The sequence below is a fragment of the Giraffa tippelskirchi genome, chromosome 2, assembly GCF_054371585.1.
Source record: "Giraffa tippelskirchi isolate mGirTip1 chromosome 2, T2T-mGirTip1v1.2.pri, whole genome shotgun sequence".
NCBI lineage: Eukaryota > Metazoa > Chordata > Mammalia > Artiodactyla > Giraffidae > Giraffa > Giraffa tippelskirchi.
Window position 1 is genome coordinate 32,973,865 of NC_137276.1, and position 22,372 is coordinate 32,996,236.

The 22,372-nt window shown below is 42.8% G+C and overlaps 1 protein-coding gene across 2 annotated transcripts in view; it reads right to left on the reverse strand.

Annotated features, from left to right (window-relative positions):
• DNTT (DNA nucleotidylexotransferase) overlaps positions 1 to 7,656 on the reverse strand; it is a 31,931-nt gene extending 24,275 nt beyond the window's left edge. Inside the window, exon 1 of one of the 2 annotated variants that reach the window (XM_081569475.1) lies at positions 7,431 to 7,656. In XM_081569475.1, coding sequence (XP_081425601.1) covers positions 7,431 to 7,633 — 203 coding nt within the window. In that variant the 5' untranslated portion in view covers positions 7,634 to 7,656. The remainder of the gene's footprint in view (positions 1 to 7,430) is intronic. The other variant, XM_081569476.1, reaches the window with a different exon arrangement.
• Between the last annotated feature and the right edge of the window lie 14,716 nt (positions 7,657 to 22,372).

The window sequence follows — 22,372 nt, forward strand, 5'->3', positions numbered from 1 at the left end:
ATCATCATCATCACAATGAAGATGAGAAAACCAAGGCCTGCAGAGGTCACATGAAGGCAAGATTCAAACCCAGGTGTGCATAACTTGAGCAATCTCTTAACGTTCTACTAGACTGTGGTTAGACCCCTGAGTGAGGTTTTGTTTGCTTGCTTTAAGTATTTTTCTATATTTTCTCACTTTCTGTCATGAATTGTTTATTGTTAGTTTTCTGTGTAAGGGAACAAATATTCATGAATGTCATTTTCAAAGGCAAATAAACCTGGGATTGGGGCAGAGGTAGTCTCTGCCTTGCCCCTGAAGGCCTGGGCTTTCTTCTTAAGATAAAAGGCGGTAGCAAGCTTCAGGCAGCCATCCTCAACATCTTCTAAAGACCCCAAGGCCCTGCTGAGACGGCTGTATATCAGTGGATTCCATTCTCTAAGTCACCTAGTTTCTTAGCCATGACCAGTTAACAATGCCTTGGACTAGGTTTGGGAAGTTGTGAACTAATTACAAAGATTCTGAACTAGGCTTTGGCCTTCAGCTTCCCCCAGGGAAAACCATGCAGGGCCCTCTTCTTTAAGTGGTGCTGAATTGAAATGTACTTGGCTTGGTCCTTGGCATCCCTGAGGGCAGGGACAGTGTTATAATCTGCCTGGTGATAATCATGTCTGGTGCCCAGCTCATGGCAATATTCATAGTAATGGTCAACAGGGAGTCCACTGGTACAATGAACTGATCATTCATGGATGTGAGAGTTGGACTAGAAAGAAAACTGAGCGCCGAAGAATTGATGCTTTTGAACTGTGGTGTTGGAGAAGACTCTTGAGAGTCCCTTGGACTGAAGGAGATCCAACCAGTCAATCCTAAAGGAAATCAGTTCTGAATATTCATTGTAAGGACTGATGCTGAAACTGAAGCTCAATACTTTGGCCACCTGACGGGAAGAATTGACTCCTTGGAAAAGACCCTGATGCTGGGAAAGATTGAAGGCAGGAGGAGAAGGGGACAACAGAGGATAAGATGGTTGGATGGCATCACCAACTCGATGGACATGAGTTTGAGCAAGCTCCGGGAGTTGGTAATGGACAGGGAAGCCTGGCGTGCTGCAGTCCATGGGGTTGCAAAGAGTTGGACACAACTGAGTGACTGAACTGAACTGAATAGCTCTGAAGGAATGTTTCTAAAATTCTAATGTCTGCTAGAGGCATCCAGGATGCTGGCCTAAAATTCAGATGCCTGGGTCCTATTACCAGAGATTCAGATTCAGTAAATCTCACCTAGGGCCCAGAAATACACATTTGGACAAGTTCCCTTGGTTATTCTGACATATGGTAGTCAGTCACTTCTAGTTATCTACTGGTGCAACACCAACTATCCCAAGATGTAGTGGCTTTTAAAAGGCAACAATTTTGTTATGTCTCACACTTTGTGGGTCAGGAATTCAGGCAGCTCAGCTGGGCCATCATTCTGTTCCATACACAGCTGATAGAGGCACTGATGTTCCATGTAGCCCAAGAGTCTGGCACCTTGGTGAGGGTGGCTGGGAGTCTGGGCTCAGCAGCATCTGCCACCTGAGCACCTTTAAGTGGCTTCTCTCAGGGGCAACTCAGACTTCATACCTGAGGCTCTAGGTCCAAGGAATAGCAGAAGCCTCAAGGCCTTTTATGACCCAGCCCCTAAAAGCCACATGGTGCAATTTCTGCTGGGTCCACCAGCCCTCCCAAGGCAAGGGAAGGGAAAGTAGTCCTTGTCACTCCATGGAGTCTGCCATATTTCAAAACCATCTCACAGCCCAAGAACTCCACCTTGTGAAATAGTGCTGGAGAGGAAGATCGCTCTTTACCTGCTCCAGCTTAGATGGATCCCCACACTGGACTCGGGTCCCAGTTACAGCAATGTTTCCCCATCCAGTACTCATTTCTCTTCAGGTACATGAGACAATTTTAGGGAGTACACGACAGAATATCTTAGAAGTTTATGTGTTAATTAAATCTATATTTTTCAGTTATGTATATCAGACCCATGATTTTTATGGCTATTATTCCTTAAGCTTACTCCTTGGAAGGAAAGTTATGGCCAACCTAGATAGCATATTTAAAAGCAGAAACATTACTTTGCCAACAAAAGTCCATCTAGTCAAGGCTATGGTTTTTCCAGTGGTAATGTATGGATGTGAGAGTTGGACAGTGAAGAAAGCTGAGCACCAAAGAATTGATGCTTTTGAACTGTGGTGTTGGAGAAGACTCTTGAGAGTCCCTTGGACTGCAAGGAGATCCAATCAATCCATCCTAAAGGAGATCAATCCTAGGTGTTCACTGGAAGGTCTGATGTTGAAGCTGAAACTCCAATACTTTGGCCACCTCATGAGAAGAGTTGACTCATTGGAAAAGACCCTAATGCTGGATAGGACTAGGGGCAGGAGGAGAAGGGGACAACAGAGGATGAGATGGTTGGATGGCATCACTGACTCGATGGACATGGGTTTGGGTAGACTCCAGGAGTTGGTGATGGACAGAGAGGCCTGATGTGCTGCAATTCATGGGGTCGCAAAGAGTCGGACACGACTGAGCGACTGAACTGAACTGATTCCTTAAGCTAGAGATAAATTATAATGACTCAGACAGACTAGGGGCAGTTAAAAGAAACACAGTAGTTACATAATAATACGCATGATAAAAGATATTACAAGAATCCTGAGTATGACCCTCAGATGTTCAGAAAGCTCTTAGCTGAGAGATTAGCTCACAAATCTGTTTTGATTTTTTTTCTGAGATACCAGTATCCCTGATTTTTCTTTTTTCTTCCACAGTTTTTCTTGCCTCTTGACACAATTAGAAAAAGTCTTCATGAAGAAATAGGCAGCCATCTTTTTTTTTTTTTTGCGAGAAACCAGACTGATATCTCTATCTGATTCCCCCAGTTCTTGCAGATGGTCACCTGCTTTTTTCTTTGTCTTTAAAACTGTTTTCTTTCCCTGGAAAAGTCATTCTTAATTCTTTCCATCTGACACAGGACGTATTTTGTCAACAATGACTTTAAAAATAGCTATTTACAGTTGAACTTGGATGTTTACCGTTTAAAAAAAAAATCCTCCTGCCAATTTCCCTAGCAACTGATCTGTTTCAGAATCCCCGACACTGAAAAATCAAGGTAGTTTTATTTGGTTTTATCCCACACTCTTATGGGGCTTCCCTGGTGGCTCAGATGGTAAAAAAAAAAATCTGCCTGCAATACAGGAGACCTGGGTTCTATTCCTGGGTCGGGAAGATTCCTAGAGAAGAGAATGGCAACCCACTCCAGTATCCCAGTATCTTGCCTGGAGAATTCCATGGACAGAGGAGCCTGGCCTGCTACAGTCCATGGAGTTGCAAAGAGTCAGACATGACTGAGTGACTAACACTAGCACCAGTAAAGACAAGCTTTTATTTTCAGCCCTTGATATACTGAAGACTGAGGGGGTCTTTCCTAGATTTTTTGGCCCACATTAAATGAGACCATGAACACTTACATTAATTTAAAGTTCACAGATGTTGAAATAAGTAATTTAAACCAAAGCAGGACAAACTCTGGGAGATAGTGAAAAACAGGGAAGCCTGGCGTGCTGCAATTCATGGGATCACAAAGAGTCAGACACAACTTAGTGACTGAAGAACAACAGGACTAGAGTCTACACTGCATGCTCTTGAACTTATAGAAATAAAGTCTTCATTATTTCATTGATTACAAAAGTAATAATGTAACCAAACATTGTAAACAAAATTCAGTGACAAAAATTACTCTTGGTAGTCATAAGTTCCTTTGGTTGGTTTTATATTCTCCAGATAAAGTATTCTTTGAGCAAATATTTCCTGAAGCCTACTCTGTAAGAAAATTCAAAAGTATGAAGATAAGGCATACACAATGGCTGAGATGACACCCTTTCCCTTGTGGAGTTGGGGAGGGATAAGGAGAAAAGCCAAGTGGAAGAGTCAGGGGCCAACCCTAAGCCATGGCTCACCCTGTGTCCAGGAAGGAAGTTTCCTCCCCTAGGAAGGCTTCCAGGGGTCTTAGGTCTTACATTCAGAGAAGTGTAGGGAGAAGACATTTGAAGTTGGAGGAGAAAGAGTAAGAAAAAAACATAATAAGAAACCAGTGAAGATGTGTTTGGACACTGAACTTAGAAGAGGCCTAGAGAAGGACCAGTTCAATATCATATTTTCTGGAGCAGATAATAGCTCTTTCATCTGGTGTTCAGTTTATTTTCCAAACAATGACTTTTAATACTTTTATTTCAAGCACCAAAAATCTGAGGTGATAGGCATTGTCAAAGATAACCAAAGCTGGACACTCATTAAGGCAGTAAGAATAGAGTTTATTCAGTAATGACTATTGCAAAAGGGAAGAGGGTTCAGCAGGAAAGACACAAGAAGGCTCGAAGTAAAGTGTTGGGTAGGAAAATTCTAATTTTTTTAAAAAGATGAAAATGAGTACATGCCAGGAAAATACATTATGCTATCTTTTCATGCTAAGTGACAACAAAGGTACAGTTCCCTGGTTCTCTTGTCTGATTTTAAACTCTTTGCTTACAAGGCTCAAGCCTTCTACTTGGTTACTAACAGAACCCTTAACTTGTGATGGCATGGTGGTATATTTCGCTTTCATTCAAACAATGCCTTTCAAAGATAGCCTTGTAGACAAACTATGGAGGTGCAAGTGGAGGAAATGTATCCTCTGATGGGTTTCTACTGCTTGAACAGTGGAACTCAGGAAAAGTGATCATCTGCTGGGTGATGTAACCATGGGAGGCCACCCTTTCTATCCGGCTCTTTCTTCTTCAGCATCAACGATTTAGGTCAAGACAGAAATGGTAAGCTTAGTGAGTATGTAAAAAGAGCAGAGTTGATGCTGATAAAGTTTTAAAACAGCTCAAAGTACTGGAATCAAGGATAAAAGAAGAACGTGACAAACACTAGATTCCAAGCCTTCTCTAGCTTGTCCCAGAGAACTCGAATATTATGAAGTTGCTCTAAAATTTAGGGTGTTGGCCATGGAATAAAATTCAGTAACCTTTTTAATGAATGTGCAAAAATGCCTCAAAGAACTTGACACTTCCCTTTATTTATATTTTAAGAACCAGCTTCTTACGGTACTTGGAATAGCATGTCTTTTGCAATATAACATAAATATTAATGAAGTTCAATCCAACTATAAAGATATAATATACATATGCTGGAAAATTAAATAGTTCCCGATAGCTCAGTACATTCAGGCACACCAATTCTAAGCTGTGTGCTCAGGTTCAGGTAAAGTAGGGATCAGATTTTTCCTCAGATTTAACCCTCCTGGCAGCCAAAGAATGCACTAGAAATTATGGAGATTACTGTCTACTTTCAGAACTTTTTTAGCTCCTCTTTCTCTGAATCTTTTGTATCAAAAGGTGAGGTCTAGCTGTTCCTCTTGAGAAGTATCCTTTCTTTTAAAATAACAATTTCCTTTATTTTCATTTAAAAAATATGTTCATTGTAAAAAATTTGGACAACACAGAGCATAAAAGCAGCCATAATCTCTCACTACTACCCTCATGCCCACAAATAACCCATTTGATGGGTTTCCTTCCTGTCTTTGTTCTATTGGTTTATGTCACTTGACCTAGTTCATATTGTGGAGAGAGAGCCCTCTCCTTAGGATTTTACTAGAAATGTCAATGGATTCAGCTAAGTAACGAGAAAACAGCCACATTTTACATTTATATAGCTGTTCTAATTTATCCAAGTACACTGATATCCATCACGGCATCTGGCATCACATCAGACAGACTAGACAATTTATCAGGAATCTAAGGTCAGAGAGAGGGGGGTCTTGCCCACATCACATGGCTGGGAAGGGTCGGAGTCAGACTCCGAGGTCTCGAGATTTTTTTATCTAGAGATTTTCCCCTGCAATAATCTTCATTGTCCTTTCCAATTAAAGTCTATATAGCTAACTATGGAAATTCCGTTTGAGAGCTAGAACTTCTGCTTCCTGTGGTTTATATTTGTGTCATAAAACACATCTGTATTGAATGTGTCTTTTGAGCAGCCAGCCTGGGAACTCTGCCACAGTCACATCACAGCAGCAGTTGGCTCACTGTGCACCAGTTTCCTCTGCCACCCGAGCAGCTGGGCTCAGTCCCTGGCAGCAGAGCTGCCTCTTGGGTTTTCTTGTCAAAAGAAGAAACTTGCCTCCAGTCGTCTCTCCACCTACCTGCCTCAGCCACCGTGTGCATTGCTCATACCTGTGCCTGTAACTAAACCAGTCAGCTCTCACTGGAAGTGTAGAGAAATTGGGTGAGGAAATCCATGGGAGACTCAGGAATTTCTGAACGGGGCATTTTAGTAAAAAAATTAAATGTTTCTATGAGATTTGACTCATATTTGATGATTGACTTTTGACATATGTTTCTCTAGCAATTTGTAACTGACACTTCATCAGGATATGCTTGTCAGTTTTACTTCTTATTTTTTTCAAGCCCAAAATTTATTTTCACATAGAATTCTTATACATTTTCCTGAAAAAAAAAAAGTATGATCAACATAATCCTTGGACAATCAAGGCCAGCCAATTGCATCAATTATCATTGTTTATTCACTACAAGCCCTCTGGCAATTCTGTTTGGAATTATTTACGCCAAGGTTCTAATACCATTTGTGTCGGGATTTTGTTTGGTTTTCTCTTCCATCTATTTGAGACCCGTGAAGAGCTTATGTAACTGTTAGAAAAAGAGCAAGGCCAGCCTGGGATGTGAGTGGGTGCGCATTCAAGGCACCCTGTATGGTTGCTTCAGTTGCCTTCTTATTTGGGCTCTGAGCTCATCACTCTCAGCAAGGTGTCTTTCACCCTTGGACAGAGCCACCCCCGAATCTTTAACCAGCATCTCTCTCTCTATGAATCCCACTCAGACTGCAGTTCAGAAAAGCATGATCAAAGCCGCATTTGGGCACCTGTGGTGAGCCAACTACAGTCCTAGCCCATCACAGACACTCCCCACCTCAGCCCAGCCAGATGTGCAGCTTACTGGCCAATCAACCAAACTATTCTTTCTGCCTCCAAGCAGCTGACAGTTTTTGTTTGGACTCAGTGGTGCTTTTGTTCAGCTCAGTCAAGAGTAAACCTCGGTGGTTTCAGCATTGAACTTTCCAACTAGGTTTCTGTTTATCATTCCTTGATACTTCATCTCATAATAATGAAAGGCCAAAAAAAAATCACTTTATCTTTTGGTGCCAACTGGTTTCAATATAATTGTATCAAATCCCCACTGATCTTATTCCCTTAAATAATTGCCTCAGATTTGTTCTTTGATCTCATACCTGTCCTCCCAGTGGGAACATCACCTCTTCTGTTTGTGGAGGAAAACACAGATTCCTTGGGTTCCAAAGAAGCTGTTCACAAAACCCTTGCTTATTCACAAGCTGAAATTCGTGATGTCTTACCTGAGTTCATTTTCCACCCTGAACCCTTTCCTTCGAGCCAGCTCCATGAGGAAGTTTCTGCGGGTGGTTCCCATTTTCTTCTCCAAAATGAAGAGGACCAAATTTTGAAACTTAATGTCATGAGGAGGAGAAGCCATCGAGGCACCCACCTGCCTGGGTCTCTTCTTCGGAGGGCCTGAGGAGGCTGTGCACAGCGGATCCATGGGCAGAAGCTGATGCTGCCTCTGGCTGTGCCATCAAGTGGTATCTCCAGAAGAGAGGGAGAGCCTGCCCCTCCTTCACGAGGAGCCCTGATGTCATCTCACCATATCACCCAGCCTGCCCTGCCCATGGCTTCCTGCCCAAGATCCAGGGGAAACTGCTATCTCTGTTCATCTGTCCAGTCTGGGGATCATAATGGGAATGGTAAATTAACTTTGGCTTTCCTGTGCATAATCTCCTCAGATCCTCAGAATAACTTTGTGAGGAAGGTAGGGAAGCATCATTCTTCCCATGTTATTAATTAATTAATCAATTTATTGATTACGAATTTCTTTAGACCCCTCTTGTCTTTATTTTTGATGCTTTTTTTAAATCTCCCAAATAGTTTGCATTTTCTGCTCTCACTGCGATACATTGGATTTCTATAGCTTGCACGGGTGTTATTCGTTGTGTGTGGTTGTTTTGATTTTACATAAATGGCAATGCTATATTTCCCATCCTGCTAATTACCTTTTTTTTTTTTTTAACTCAGAACTCTGCTTTCAGATCCATTCACTCTGCTCTGTGTTCTAATCTGTTGCCTCTGATTGCTCCATTGTATTTCATGGTGGGCATTTTAGCTATGCTGGTGCATTTATAAGTGATAAAACAAAGGCTCAGTGTACTAAAAATCATAGAACAAGAGGCAGAACCAGATCCTGATTTAAGTCTTCAGGTTCTAAATGATATATATCTCAGCTTTTTCAGTAGACTGAGGTTGTCTGTTCAAGAGGTTGAGTAATCTGTTATGTAAGCCTAAAATCAATGGGATGAAATGGGATAATCTTTAGGTGAGAATTACTGCCATAAAGAGACATTTTCAAAACTTTATGTGCAAAATAAAATTAGTGTCTTTCATCAATACACTTCATGGATCTCATTTCCCCAACATCTACTCTGTAGCCATAGCAAGCACCTACAAGCTTAGCTGATTGAATCCCACAACAACACTGTCTAGCATCCCCACTGGGTTTAACAACTCGCTAAGGGTCACAGAACTAGTCAACAGGAAATTATTGAATTTAATCTCATTATAAAACCTGTGCTTTAACTACCGAGAAGCCATCCTCTACATGTGTCTCCCCCAATGGCAAATCTAAACTCTGCTCACTCTTGCTCCTTGGAAGAAAAGCTATGACAAACCTAGACAGTGTATTAAAAAACAGAGACATTACCGAAAAAGGTTTGTATAGTCAAAGCTATGGTTTTTCCAGTAGTCATGTATGGATGTGGGAGCTGGACCATAAAGAAGGCTGAGCGCTGAACAATCGATGTTTTCAAATTGTGGTGTTGGAAAAGACTCTCGAGAGTCCCTTGGACAGCAAAGAGATCATATCAGTCTATCCTAAAGGAAACCAATCTCATTGAAGGACTGATGCTGAAGCTGAAGCTCCAATACTTTGGCCACCTGATGCAAAGAGTTGACTCATTGGAAAAGACCCTGATGCTGGGAAGATTGAATGCAGGAGGAGAAAGGGACAACAGAGGACCAGATGGTTGGATGGTGTCACTGACTCAATGAACATGAGTTTGAGCAAGCTCCGGGAAACAGTAAAGGACAGAGAAGCCTGGCGTGCTGCAGTCCATGGGGTCCCAAAGAGTTGTACACGACTGAGCGACTGAATAACAAGAAGATTCACTCTGCCATATTTGAGACTGTTGCTGCCTTCAAGTACATGAGCTCCTCACCATAATACCAGGGGAAAGGGATGTGACAGCTTCCTTCAAACATTTGCGAAACTGTCTGTGTTGCTTAAGAGAGAAAGATAAAAATATTCAGATTGAATTGGCAGAGTAATAGCTTTTAACTCTCTGCAAGTAAGAACCTTTTATTTACTAGGGCTGGCTAAAAATAGAGAGGCCACATTGCACAGTGAAGTATTACTAGTCATGAAACTTGTTTCAGTAGAATCCAGACAACCGCTTGTTGAAATGTTACAGAAGGGATTCGAACATCTGGTAAGACCTTCACTGCAGTTCTGCTGTTCCAGTGTGCTGTGACTGGTCCCCTGAGGATATGAGTCCACTGTGGTCCTCACTGGTGGGTGTTTGGTTACTGAAGTGCTGAACACTGCACATGAGAATGCCAACTGGCCCCAGGGCATGGCATAAGCAAAAGATTCTGGCAAGAGTCTGGGATTGATATGTTCACTGCCAGGAGATGGCGAAAGGAGGAAACAGTATGTCATCTAAGTGGTAAAGGGAATGGAGAAGTATAGAGACATGGCTGAGAGCTCAGGCTCTGACCTCGGGCTGCCAATACAAATCTCATCATCTCCATTGCTTTGAAGGTGTGACTTTGAGAATGGTGTTTCACTTCTTCAAGCCTCAGATTTTCCCATCTATAAAACAAAGAGTAACTGAGATAACCACAGAACAGCTGAGTGAAGTGTTTGTCACAGAAGAAGCACTTTAAATAAAGGTCAGTTGATAGTGATTTGATGTTTTGTTTTTAGGGAAGTCCCAATGTGATCTGAAATCAGAACTATATGTTTTATAAAGCTATTAAATCATCAAAATATTATTTTAACCAATGTCTTGTTTAATTTGCTTTGAATCACTAGTATGCTGAAGACATAAGACACACAGATTCAATCTCTGGGTTAGGCAGATCCCCTGGAGGAGGTCATGGCAATCCACTCCAGTATTCTTGCCTGGAGAATCCCATGGACAGAGGAGCCAGGTGGCTATGGTCCATAGGGTCGCAAAGAGTCAGACACTACTGAAGTGATTTAGCACGCATCAAAAATTAAAAATATGATGATGAATATCTAGTTAGTCTCTCAGCCAAGAAATCTATCTTTCTATGATCTGCTCTATGACTGTACAAACTCTTAATTTCTCTTATCAGTTGGCTCCATGGTGGGACCTGCCACTAGAGAGAGAAAGACTGCAAGGCTGGAGTGAGGAGAAGCACTTGACCCTTTTGATTTGCTTGTTGATACTTTCAGAGTCTTCTCAGTGATGGGTCTTCATTCTGGCATCTCCAGCAATTTTTTTTAACCTCTCTTTTTTGTTTTTTTTTGCATAACCAGACAAAGCTTCAACATACCCTTCAGGGGCACCAACATTAGCCAGGAACATCTACTTCTCAGAGGTCTGAGTTCCACCTCTGCAAGGATTTTCCTATGAATTCCCACAACATCACAGCAACAAGCAGCTCCCTCTTCTCATAGATTTATGTTCCAGCACCATGGGGATCTCCTGCTCCAAACTTGCAGATTTCAACAGTGTCCACTCTGTCCCTATGTTCTCACAGCCCTAGGGGTGGGACACACTTCCTATTGTTACTCTCTCTGAGTTATCTCAGTGTTCTCATTTTGCTTTGGAGCCCTCTGATGCCTGTTAAACCAATCCCCTGTATTGAATTCTCTCTGTCGAAATAACTAACATGCTTTCCTTTTTCTTAACTGGACCCTGACTGATAAATATATTGTCCAATGAAAGTGAGGGTGTAGGAAATGGGGACTGACCTACACTGCTGGAGGCATACTCATTTCTCTAAGGGTAAATTTGTCTCATAAATATACACATATTACTGCTGGTTATAACCCCTTGGCCAGAATCAGTCACATTGTTCCACCTAACTGCAGCAGGGCTTGGAGATGCAGGGAAGCACATGGGATTTATGGGGAGTGTTCCTGTTCCTGCCATGCCCAGGATCAACTTAAGTGCTGGCTGATGAGTGTGCAGACTGCCAGTCAAGGAGATATGGCTGCATCTGCACCAACCCTGGGGCAGAGACTAGGGAGGACAGGAGCCCATAATTCCTGGAGGAGAAGCTTCAAGAGAGGGACCACACTGTGCAGTGGTCAGGCCATTCTCAACCTTGCTAGAATTTCAAACCATGGGTTTGGCTTGGAATAAGACACAAGAAAATGTGATCCCTCTGAAATAACTTCATACCAATTGCTCCTTCTTTCAAGCATCACATAGAGGTGAAATTACTTTATAAAATGTCCAAGGGCTGTCCTAAGTTTAGGTCAGGTGCCCTCCCTGCTCTCACAGTCTTCTGTGCCTCCTTGCCCAGAAGAGCACATTATTCTATGCTAAAACACACTAACCCCTTCTGTGTTCCTCCCACTGAACTATAAGTCCTGTTGGGACAGGAATCATGTAAGTTGTATTGTTAACAACATCTGAATCCCCAGCATCTAACACAGCTCCTTGTACAGTAGGCACCAGTAAATATAGAATAAACTATAAATCAAATCTAAATTGGTGTTTTTAAATTTTTATGCTGTTTGGATAACTATGATATAATCTTACATATATATACATAGAAAGATTGAAGGCAGGAGGAGGAGAGGGTGACAGAGGTTGCGATAGTTGGATGGCATCACTGACTCAATGGACATGAGTTTGAGCAAACTCTGAAGGACAGGGAAGCCTGGCGTGCTGCAGTCCACGGGGTGGCAAAGAGTCAGACATGGTTTAGTGACTGAAAAACAGCAACAATCTTCTGCTACCTCTGCCCTTCTCATGCTACAAATTCCCACCTAAATGTGAGCAAATACAACACAATTGTAAAGGAGCCAGACTACCTGAATTCAACACTCAGACATTGATGAGCTGTGTGGCCTTGGGTAAGTTGTCACACCTCTCTGTGCAATTCCATCACCTGTACAATGGAGGTTATAATGATTTCTATCTTATAGGTGGTTATAAGAAAGAGTCCTTGTAGGCAGCAAGAGATAAACAGTGTTCATTTTTCACTGTAATAGCTCAGCTTTCTTGCCCCTTGTCCTCTGTCCCCTTGTGGTATTCCCACATAACTGAGAAGTATTTATACCAGAGAACTTCTCAGTGGACTTTTGATTTCCCTAGATTCTACAAAAGTGGTGTGAGGCCCACTTAAGAACCAGGATCTCAATGAGACTGGAAGGGTGTCCTGCCATGATTCCCAACATGGGTGCTGGGTGACACTAGTTTCATGAAGTGTTCCATGCAAAACAAAAAGTTCTGTGATGTATTAAGGGAAACCAGACAAACTTTATGTGTGTTAGCCCACTAAAAACTTTGAGAAGCCTTGCAGTAAAGAAACCTGTTTAATTTTGGCTCGCCCAATGTATTCCCGACTTGCTTGTTTGCTTTGTTTTGTCTTGTTTTGGTTTGGTTTGTTTGTTTTCTAGACTACCTTGTTGAACACCACAGGTGTGGACAGCTACATACACATTCAGTCTCAGGGCTTGGAGTTAGGTCTGGTAACCACCTGCCACTCACCACACTCACCAGGTATGTGGTCTTGGGCAAGTCGCTTAACCTGTGGGCGCCTCAGCTTCCAATCTGTAAAACGGCGATTATGGTGCCGATTTCATGGCATCGTAAGTGATGAAGAAGATAACATGAACATAGCCACTGGCTCCCTGTGGGTGCTTGATCCCTATTCTACCTTAGCCTTCATCCTGCCAGTCCTGTGTGCTGGGGCACGACCTGTGGTGCCGGCTTGGGTAGGCGATGGCAGCTGCGAGGAAACAGCATTCCTAGCCATTGGCTACCCCTCCTCAGCCCCTATGCAGCTGTTGCTCTTCTTCATTTCACCTTGATCTGTTTTTCCATCTGGGGTAATCTTTGGTATCTGCATGATTGATCTTAGAGTCCTTTACTGAGTGTGAGTTTCTGGCACAGAAAAGAAGGGAGAGGGTTGCAGTTTCTCCCTGGTTGGCTGGAGAGGTGGGCTTCTTCTAGCAAAAAACAAAAAACAAAACATTATTTTTATCCTGAAAAGTCAGGTTGTTCTAACGTTTTGTGCATTAGAAGTCAGTTTGAGAGAGAAAACTTCTGCTTCCGGCAGTTTTATTTTCTTTTATATAAAAAATCTGGTATCATTTACTCACTTCAAGCTGTTGATCTGGGAACTCTGCCATCCCCAAATGTGCGGGAAGGGTTTTGTTTTGGTTTGGTTTCTTACCAAGCACCAGTTTCCTCTGCTGCCTGAACAGCTGTGTTTGGTTCTTGGCAGTGAGTGTTTTCTGGAGCTTTGAACTGCCTCCTTGGGAAAACTCGTAGATTTTCTTGAATGGTGAAAACCTTGGAAAATTTGCTTCTCGCTGCTGAGAAGCAATCTGTAACGATGTATCCTTCATGCCAATAAATACAAGAAAACTCTATATTTCAGTTAGAACTTGAGATTTCCCCTTTTTTCTCAGGGTGAGAAATGATGGCAAGAATAAGGAAATCAATGGAAACAGCAGCTTATTTGTGACTTCTGATCTTCATTCAAAAATACTTATTAAACTCTATGAGACAAATGAACCTATCTATGAAACAAAAACAGATTCACAGACATAGAGAACAGACTAGTGATTGCCAAGAGGACAGGGGAGGGATGGAGTAGGAGGTTGGGATTAGCAGATGTAAGCTTTTATGTATAGAACGGATAAACAACAAGATCCTTCTGTAAAGCACAGGGAACCATATTCAATACGCAGTGATAAACCATAACGGGGGACTCTGAGGGAGAAGGTGAGGGTGGGACGTTCTGGGAGAATAGCATTGAAACATGTATATTATCATATGTGAAACAGAACACCATTCCATGTTCGATGCATGTGACAAGGGCTCAGGGCCAGAGCAATGGGATGATCCAGAAGGATGGGATGGGGAGGGAGGTGGATGGGGGGTCCAGGAAGGGGAACACATGTAAACCCATGGCTGATTCATGTCAATGTATGGCAAAAACTATTACAATATTGTAAAGTAATTAGCCCCCAACTAAAATAAATAAATTTATTAAAAAAAAAAAAAAAACCATAACGGGAAAGAATATTTTAAAAGAATGTATACATCTACTCATTTCTGAATCACCTTGCTATACAGCAGAAATTAACACAATATTTTAAGTCAACCATACTTCAATTTTTAAAAAAAAATCTATATATTTGTTAAACTGCAGCTGACCACAAAATAGTGGAAGAAAGCATGGGTGTCGAGCCTGGAGGTAAGAAAGTACAGGTATTTGCCTTAAAGAAGAGTCTGAAGAGGAGAGTTGGGATTTTATTGGGAGCTGTTGAAGGTGTTTGAGCAAAGGCAGAAGGTGATGAAAGGGAGCCTCAGGAAAATCAACCAGTCAGGCATGAATGGGAAGAACTGGAGAGAGATAGAGAGAAGGGAAGACGTTAGGAGACAGTTGGAATAGTCTAGGGATGATGTACTTAAAGATTGACCTGCGACAGCCAAAGAGAATTGAACAGTTTGAAGTGACAGAGGCAGGTCCTGGGGGCCGTGCTGCTGGCCGTGGGTTGGGCAGAACTGGGTCAGCAAGGGCTGCTGGATGCCTGAGGCAAGTCCTCCAGTGCTGCCAGAATGAGGGGCACTTCCTGATCTTTATCTCCAGCTCATTCCTCTCCCTTGAATGTCCAGCGCATTTAGGCTCCTCTTGCAGGTCTTACTCAAAATGCCTAAAACAGGACTACTATCCTTACTCCCCAAACGTCTCCTTCACCTCTCTCTCCAGATCCTTTTGACTCCTTCTCACTTGTTGGTGTTTCTGAGGTAACCAGTAACACCTCTGTTCCCCCTGGATTGCAAACCAGAAATAAGTACAGGAGTCAGATAGGTGCCGGGGAACATGGGAATGTTTAACAATCAGCTCCCAAAGTTCCAGAACGCTTAACATTTAGATCTTGTTAACTGGCAGTAGCCTGCTCTAATACACCACTGTGACCTGAACCACTAGATCAGCTTTGTTTCTAGTAAACTGGAGAAGCTGACTTGACTTTCAGCTTCAGGACATGTATAATTTAATTAAGAGGTTGATGACAGAATCATATGGCGATGATGGCATAGCAGTTGCGGTCATCTGTGAAGATGTTAGGCTCTAGGAAGTACATTATCATTTAGCCTCATGATCACTCTTCAGAGCCCCCAGGAGGATGTTTTAACTTGCCCCTCTTATAGCCTCCTGCTGGAGGAATTCAGAGCAGAGAAGGGTGGGGAGAGGCAAGGATGATGCTCACAGAGAAGGGAGCCTGTCCAGGGCCAGGAAGCATGCTCTAGGTCTCAGAGAGCTCTGAAAGCCTGAGTTGGCTTTGGGAAGCCATGGAGACCTTCTGAGCAGAGAAGTGTCAGGAACAATTCAGCCTAGTAGTGATGTGTGTTATAGTCTAGAAAGGGGGCACCTCAGAGATGTGGAGACAGAGGAGAGAATTGGTGGGAGCCTTAACTGGAGTTATTCATTCATTCATTTGTTCATTCATTCACTCACAAGTATTTGTTGTGTGGTTACTATGTTATAGGCACTATCCTATACAACAAGAATCCAGAATGAACAGTAAGAAACTAACACAACATTGTAAAGCAATTATACTCCAATAAAAAATAAATAAAATAAAGATGTACAGATGCTAGAAGAGAAAAAAAAAAAAAGAATACAGAGTGAATAAAACAGACTATCCTTGCCCTCGTGGAATTTACATTCTATTCAGTGGAGAAAAAAACCCAACAAATACAGTTAATAAAAGAACTAGAGTAGGCCAGATGATGGTAAGTGCCAGGGCAGGGCAAGAATAAAGAAGTTAGGGTGGGGTGGGGATGGCAGTTTTAACTAAGATGATCAGAAGGCCTCACTGAGGAGGTGACATTTGAGCAAAGACTTGAAAGAAGCTAATGGCAGTAGGAATGGAGACGAGGGATAAATGTGACAGACCACGGGGGCAAATTTGAAAGAAACAGCTTTAAAAAGACAATCTCACAATCATTTAGACAATGATTTGGAAAACATTAGGACCATAACCAAAATTGTAAAATATAGAATTCAACCAAATTTGGAATGTGTTTGACCTTTATGGTTTGAGAAGAGTTGGTTGAATTTTCAGTTATCTGTTACTAGATTGAATGGGGCAAATGTTACACTGCAAGAATATCAATGTTTGTAAATCTAAGGATCTGAGACGGGCTTAGGTCAGAGTGAAATGAACAGCAAACCAAGGCTGATGATAATAATGTGCTTTGAATTCCTGGTTGCTCCTAGTCTCTTAGGAATGGGTCTTTCCCTGCTCCTGCTACAAACATCTATCACGAAGGTCATGAACCCCCCTGCAGTGGGTGCTGTGGTGTACCACCTAGAGCCCCACTTCAGGACCCATGAACCCATTTCCTCTGCTGCTAGGAGTGCTGCCAGCTCATGGCTTACTGCCAAAGGGAGCCACCTGGCCTGAGGTCAGGACCCTCTCTGGGGACAGCTGCATCCAATTCCTGGTGGGGGAGGGTTATGAAGGCGAGGCCATCTTGTTTCAAGGGGTGACAACTCTGAAGGGCCCCCCAACTCCAGAGCATCCTATAGGATTGGCTGAGGCCTGTGTTGTGACTGTGTTGTGGCTCAACTGTTCCCTCTGCCTAGGCTACTCCCTTCATTCCCCCCAAGATGTTGATCCCAAGAGCATCCTTAATAGACTGCCTGCACACATATCCCACTTCAGGGCCAGCTTTCTGAGAACTTGCCCAAAGAACACCCCTTTGTTACTTAGCCTATTTTGATTTCTTTCTGATCCTAACTACCTTTCTTTACACAAAGAAGCTCAGCCTGTCTTCCTACCCAGGTCATAACCTCCTTGAAGCAAGGGGACTGTCTCTGATCTCTTTCTGTACCCTCCAAAGTCCTTGTACATACATGATGGTCCCTAATTACAGGCTCAAGAACCCATTTCTGCTTTCGTCCAGGAGACCAATGAGAACCGTGTGCATGAAACACCCCTGGTGCATAGCGGCAGAGAGCTCAGGCCCACAGATGTTTTTGCCAAACCATTTCTCTAAAGCTGGTTTTGCTGGGGATGTAGCCAAAACCCTCTCTCATTCCCTGCCAGGAAGTGAAAGTCTTTTATCACCACCTGGGAGGAAAAAGGGGTTCAACCGCTCAGGCCCAGTAGAAAGAAAAAAATCTCTCATTGGTGAATATGGCCTGAAACTCAGTTCTTGATACAACTTTGAGAAGTTTCTTTTGAATGCATGCTTCTCAAAGAGAATCATTGAGAGGGTGAGAAGCAGAGTCTCATTTAAAACATATAACCTTTTTTCATAAAGGTTTGTGAGCAATTGTTTACTTTCTGCTCAGGCACTCAGTCATGTCCTACCCTTTGCAGCCCCCTGGATTGTAGCCATCCAGGCTCCTTCTGTCCAGGGAATTTTCCTGGCAAGTACACTGGAGCGGTGTCTTCCTCACTGGCTCAGTGGTAAAGAACACGCCCTGTTCCCTCAACGCAGGAAACATAAGAGATGTGGGTTCGATCCCTGGGTAGGGAAGATCCCCTGGAGGAGGGCATGACAACCCACTCCAGTATTCTTGCCTGGAGAATCCTCATGGGCAGAGGAACCTGGCGGGCTACAGTCCATGGGGTCTCACAGAGTCGGACACAACTGAAGCAACTCAGCACACAGCACACACACGCTGGAGCGGGTTGCCATTTCCTACTCCAGGGAATCTTCCTGACCCAGAGATCGAACCCACGTCTCTTGCATCTCCTGCACTGTCAGGAAGATTCTTTGCTATTAGTGCCACCTGGGAAGCCCTTACTTTTTAAACATAATCTCCCCAAACTCATATGCAATGTTTTAAAATGGTAGACACAATAGCTTAGCTTGTAGTTCTGTGCTAAGTTGTACGATTAAATTTAATCAAAGTGTTTTAACTTGTAGAAACTATATGCTATTCTGATGCAAAGAGCCTAACTCCTTTCAGAAGTTTTCTGAGGTAGCAGGTTACTTAGTCTCAGAGAAAATAAACCCATACTCTACTAGCAAGTGTGAGTTTCATTAGAAAAGGCACGAGGGAGCACAGAAGAAAGAGCTTTGGTGGAAGGAAGAGGTTTGCTTCAGAGAGCTTTAGGGGAGGACAGGGGGAGAGAAGAGGGGGAAGTCCCAGGAAAATGAAAGATGAGACTGGCAGCTCAGAGACAAAAGCTCAGTAAATTCTAGATGTTAAAGTCTCCAGGGACTTGTGGGTGTTTTAGTCAGCTCAGGCTGCTGTAAAAAAAGTACCATAGATGTAGTGGCTTAAACAACAGAAATATATTTCTCACAATTCTGGAGACTGAGAAGTCCAAGATCCAGGTGCTAACAGATACGGTTCCTGATGAAGTACTTCTTCCTGGTTTGCAGACTGCCACCTTCTTGCTATATCCTCACATGGCAGAAAGAGATTATGTCTTTTGTGTTTCTTCTTTTTTAATATTTTATTTTTTTGGCTATACCGCACATCTTGTGGGATTTCAGTTTTCTGACCAGAGACTGAACCTGGGCTCCTGCAGTGAAAAATCCGGAATCCTAACCACTAGGCAACCAGGGAACTGCCTGTATCTCTTCTTGTAAGGAAATTAATTTCGTTTTTGAGGGCTACACCTTCATGACTTAATGGGCTCCCAAAGGCCTCACCTCCAAATACCATCACACTGGGAATTAGGGCTTCAACCTGTGAATTTGGGGAGATACAAACATTCAGCAGATCAGAATGGATGAAAAACAAAACCATAAAACACTGTTTGCCTGTTACATGCATATAGTGTTACACATGTATTTTTTTCTCTGCTTAGAATTTTGGTTCTGACCCTGGCTACGTTGTTGCTGTTCAGTCTCTAAGTCGGTCAAACTCTTTGTGGCCCCATCAACTGCAGCATAGCTTCCCTATCCTCCACTATCTTCCCAGAGTTTGCTCAAACTCATGCCCATTGAGTTAGTGATGCCATCCAATCATATCATCCTCTGTTTACCCCTTCTCCTTCTGCCCTCCATCTTTCCCAGCATCAGGGTCTTTTCCAATGAGTTGATTTCTATTACTTGAGCTTTTATCATATAAAATATCAGAGATCAGGCTCTCAGATCCCAGACTAATGGAATCTGAGTCTCAGAAGATGGGGGTGGGAACTTTGGTCATTTGTGTTTTACAAGCTCCATAATTATCTTCCTGTGCTGCCAAGTTTGAGAAACAGCTTAGAATTTCATGTGTATGGCTGCCATTGCTAACTCTATTTTATCTTCCTTTACATATAGCTAAAAATATATAGAGAGACATAGACACCTTCCCTACTGCCTTTTGATATTTTGATTTGCTAAATCAGATCACTCCTTTTAATAGGTGGAACATTTTCCTCAGTATTCCGGATGACTCAAACCTGCACCAGCCAACACCTGTCAGAAGGCATCAAAGAGAGCGTTTGGAAAAGGCATTGCCCACTCTGAGTACCAGCTCCTTTCATCACCACTACATGAGAAGATGTCATAAGGACACATGGTCACATGCTCCTCCCATGTACCCAGGTGCTATCTTGGGGGTGTCACATTTCCTAGAGTTTTCCAAGCAGAAACTGAGTTACCGAATGGGACAGTTTACATTCTTGGATTGGACCGAAATGACCAGAGGGGACTAAAGTTTAGTTCTTTCCCCATATTCCAACAAGAAGAAAGAAAATCAGGTCTTCTGTAAGCAAAATAACAAAACTCACATTTGCTCTGGTCATATAATGTAAGTGATCTTGTACCCTGACACATGAGCGTATAAATCCATGTGCATATGCCTATGTCTATATCTATGTATAAGTATGTATCTGTCTCTGTAGACAGAGAAGTGAGAAGTTCAGGCCAGCAGTAGGCAGCACCTGGCATGGTGCAGGATTCTGGTTGCAGAGAAGAAATATTAGCCTCTTGGAGGCAAATCTTGACATATGCATATGGGAAGTGCTGCAAAATGAAACTCATCAGTGGTGCCATTGACAATCCAGTCTGTCAGGGAACCGCTGCCATCATTCAGTGAGCAGGCCCGATACAGAATGGCTTCATTCCCAGCGATGCTGCTGCCCCACGCACGGAAGTTCTTGTTGTCACCATTTGGTGTCACTATTTTCTCTCCTACAATGAATCTAGATTGTAAAGCAAAGTTCCTGTTGGAGAAAGTCTGGAGCATTCAATTGTGAATAAATTACTTTAATTTCAAGTTTTAAAAATATTCTTTTAGCAGTTTCTCAATCTTGTAAGCCCAGCAAGGTAACTGTGGAGCTTGTGAAAAAGCACACAGATGCCCAGCCTTACCCTCACCTTCTGAGATTCGGATTCCATTGGTCTGAGGTTTGACTGTGTGAATCACCACAAACTGTGGAAAATTCTGAAAGATGTGGGAATACCAAACCACCTGACCTGCTTCTTGAAAAATCTGTATGCAGGTCAGGAAGCAATAGTTAGAATTGGACATGGAACAACAGATTGGTTCCAAATAGGAAAAGGAGTATGTCAAGGCTCTATATTGTCACCCTGCTTATTTAACTTATATGCAGAGTACATCATGAGAAACGCTGGGCTGGAGGAAGCACAAGCTGGAATCAAGATTGCCGGGAGAAATATCAATAACCTCAGATATGCACATGACACCACCCTTATGGCAGAAAAGTAAAGAAGAACTAACGAGCCTCTTGGTGAAAGTGAAAGGAGGGTGAAAAAGTTGGCTTAAAGCTCAACATTCAGAAAACTAAGATCACAGCATCCGGTCCCATCACTTCATGGCAAATAGATGGGGAAACAGTGGAAACAGTGGCTGACTTTATTTTTGGGGGCTCCAAAATCACTGCAGATGGTGATTGCAGCCAAGAAATTAAAAGACGCTTACTCCTTGGAAGGAAGGTTATGACCAACCTAGACAGCATATTAGAAAGCAGAGACATTACTTTGCGGACAAAGATCCGTCTAATCAAGGCTATGGTTTTTCCAGTAGTCATGTATGGATGTGAGAGTTGGACTATAAAGAAAGTTGAGCACCAAAGAATTGATGCTTTTGAACTGTGTTGTTGGAGAAGATTCTTGAGAGTCTCTTGGACTGCAAGGAGACCCAACCAGTCCATCCTAAAGGAGATCACTCCTGGGTGTTCATTGGAAGGACTGATGTTGAAGCTGAAACTCCAATACTTTGGCCACCTAATGCGAAGAACTGACTCATTTGAAGAGACCCTGATGCTGGGAAAGATTGAAGGCGGGAGGAGAAGGGGACGACAGAGGATGAGATGATTGGATGGTATCACCAACTCAACGGACATGAGTTTGAGTAAACTCTGGGAGTTGGTGATGGACAGAGAGGCCTGACGTGCTGCAGTCCACGGGGTTGCAAAGAGTTGGACACGACTGAATGACTGAACTGAACTGAACTGAGGTGGAGTCTGGTTCCTGATATTTTAGAAGCACAGGTAGTTCTATTGTGTAGCCAGTGTTGTGAACCAAAGTCCTAAGTAGAGAACAAATATTTATGTAACAATGTATGCATGTAACATGCAAACAGTGGTTTATGGTTTTGCTTTTATTTTTTTACCCATTGTTGTGGGCTCAGTGTTTGTCTCCCTGAAATTCACTCCTTCATTTTCTGCTTTGTAATGTTTTTTCTCTTTGTGCAAAAAAAGGATCAGTTCAGTTCAGTTCAGTCACTCAGTCATGTCCGACTCTTTGCGACCCCATGAACCGCAGCACGCCAGGCTTCCCTGTCCAACACCAACTCCCGGAGCCCACCTAAACTCATGTCCATTGAGACGGTGATGCTATCCAACCATCTCATCCTCTGTCATCCCCTTTTTCTCCTGCCCTCAATCTTTGCCAGCCTCAGGGTCTCTTCAAATGAGTCAGTTCTTCACATCAGGTGGCCAAAGTATTGGAGTTTCAGCTTCAACATCAGTCCTTCCAATAAACACCCAGGAGTGATCTCCTTTAGGATGGACTGGTTGGGTCTCCTTGCAGTC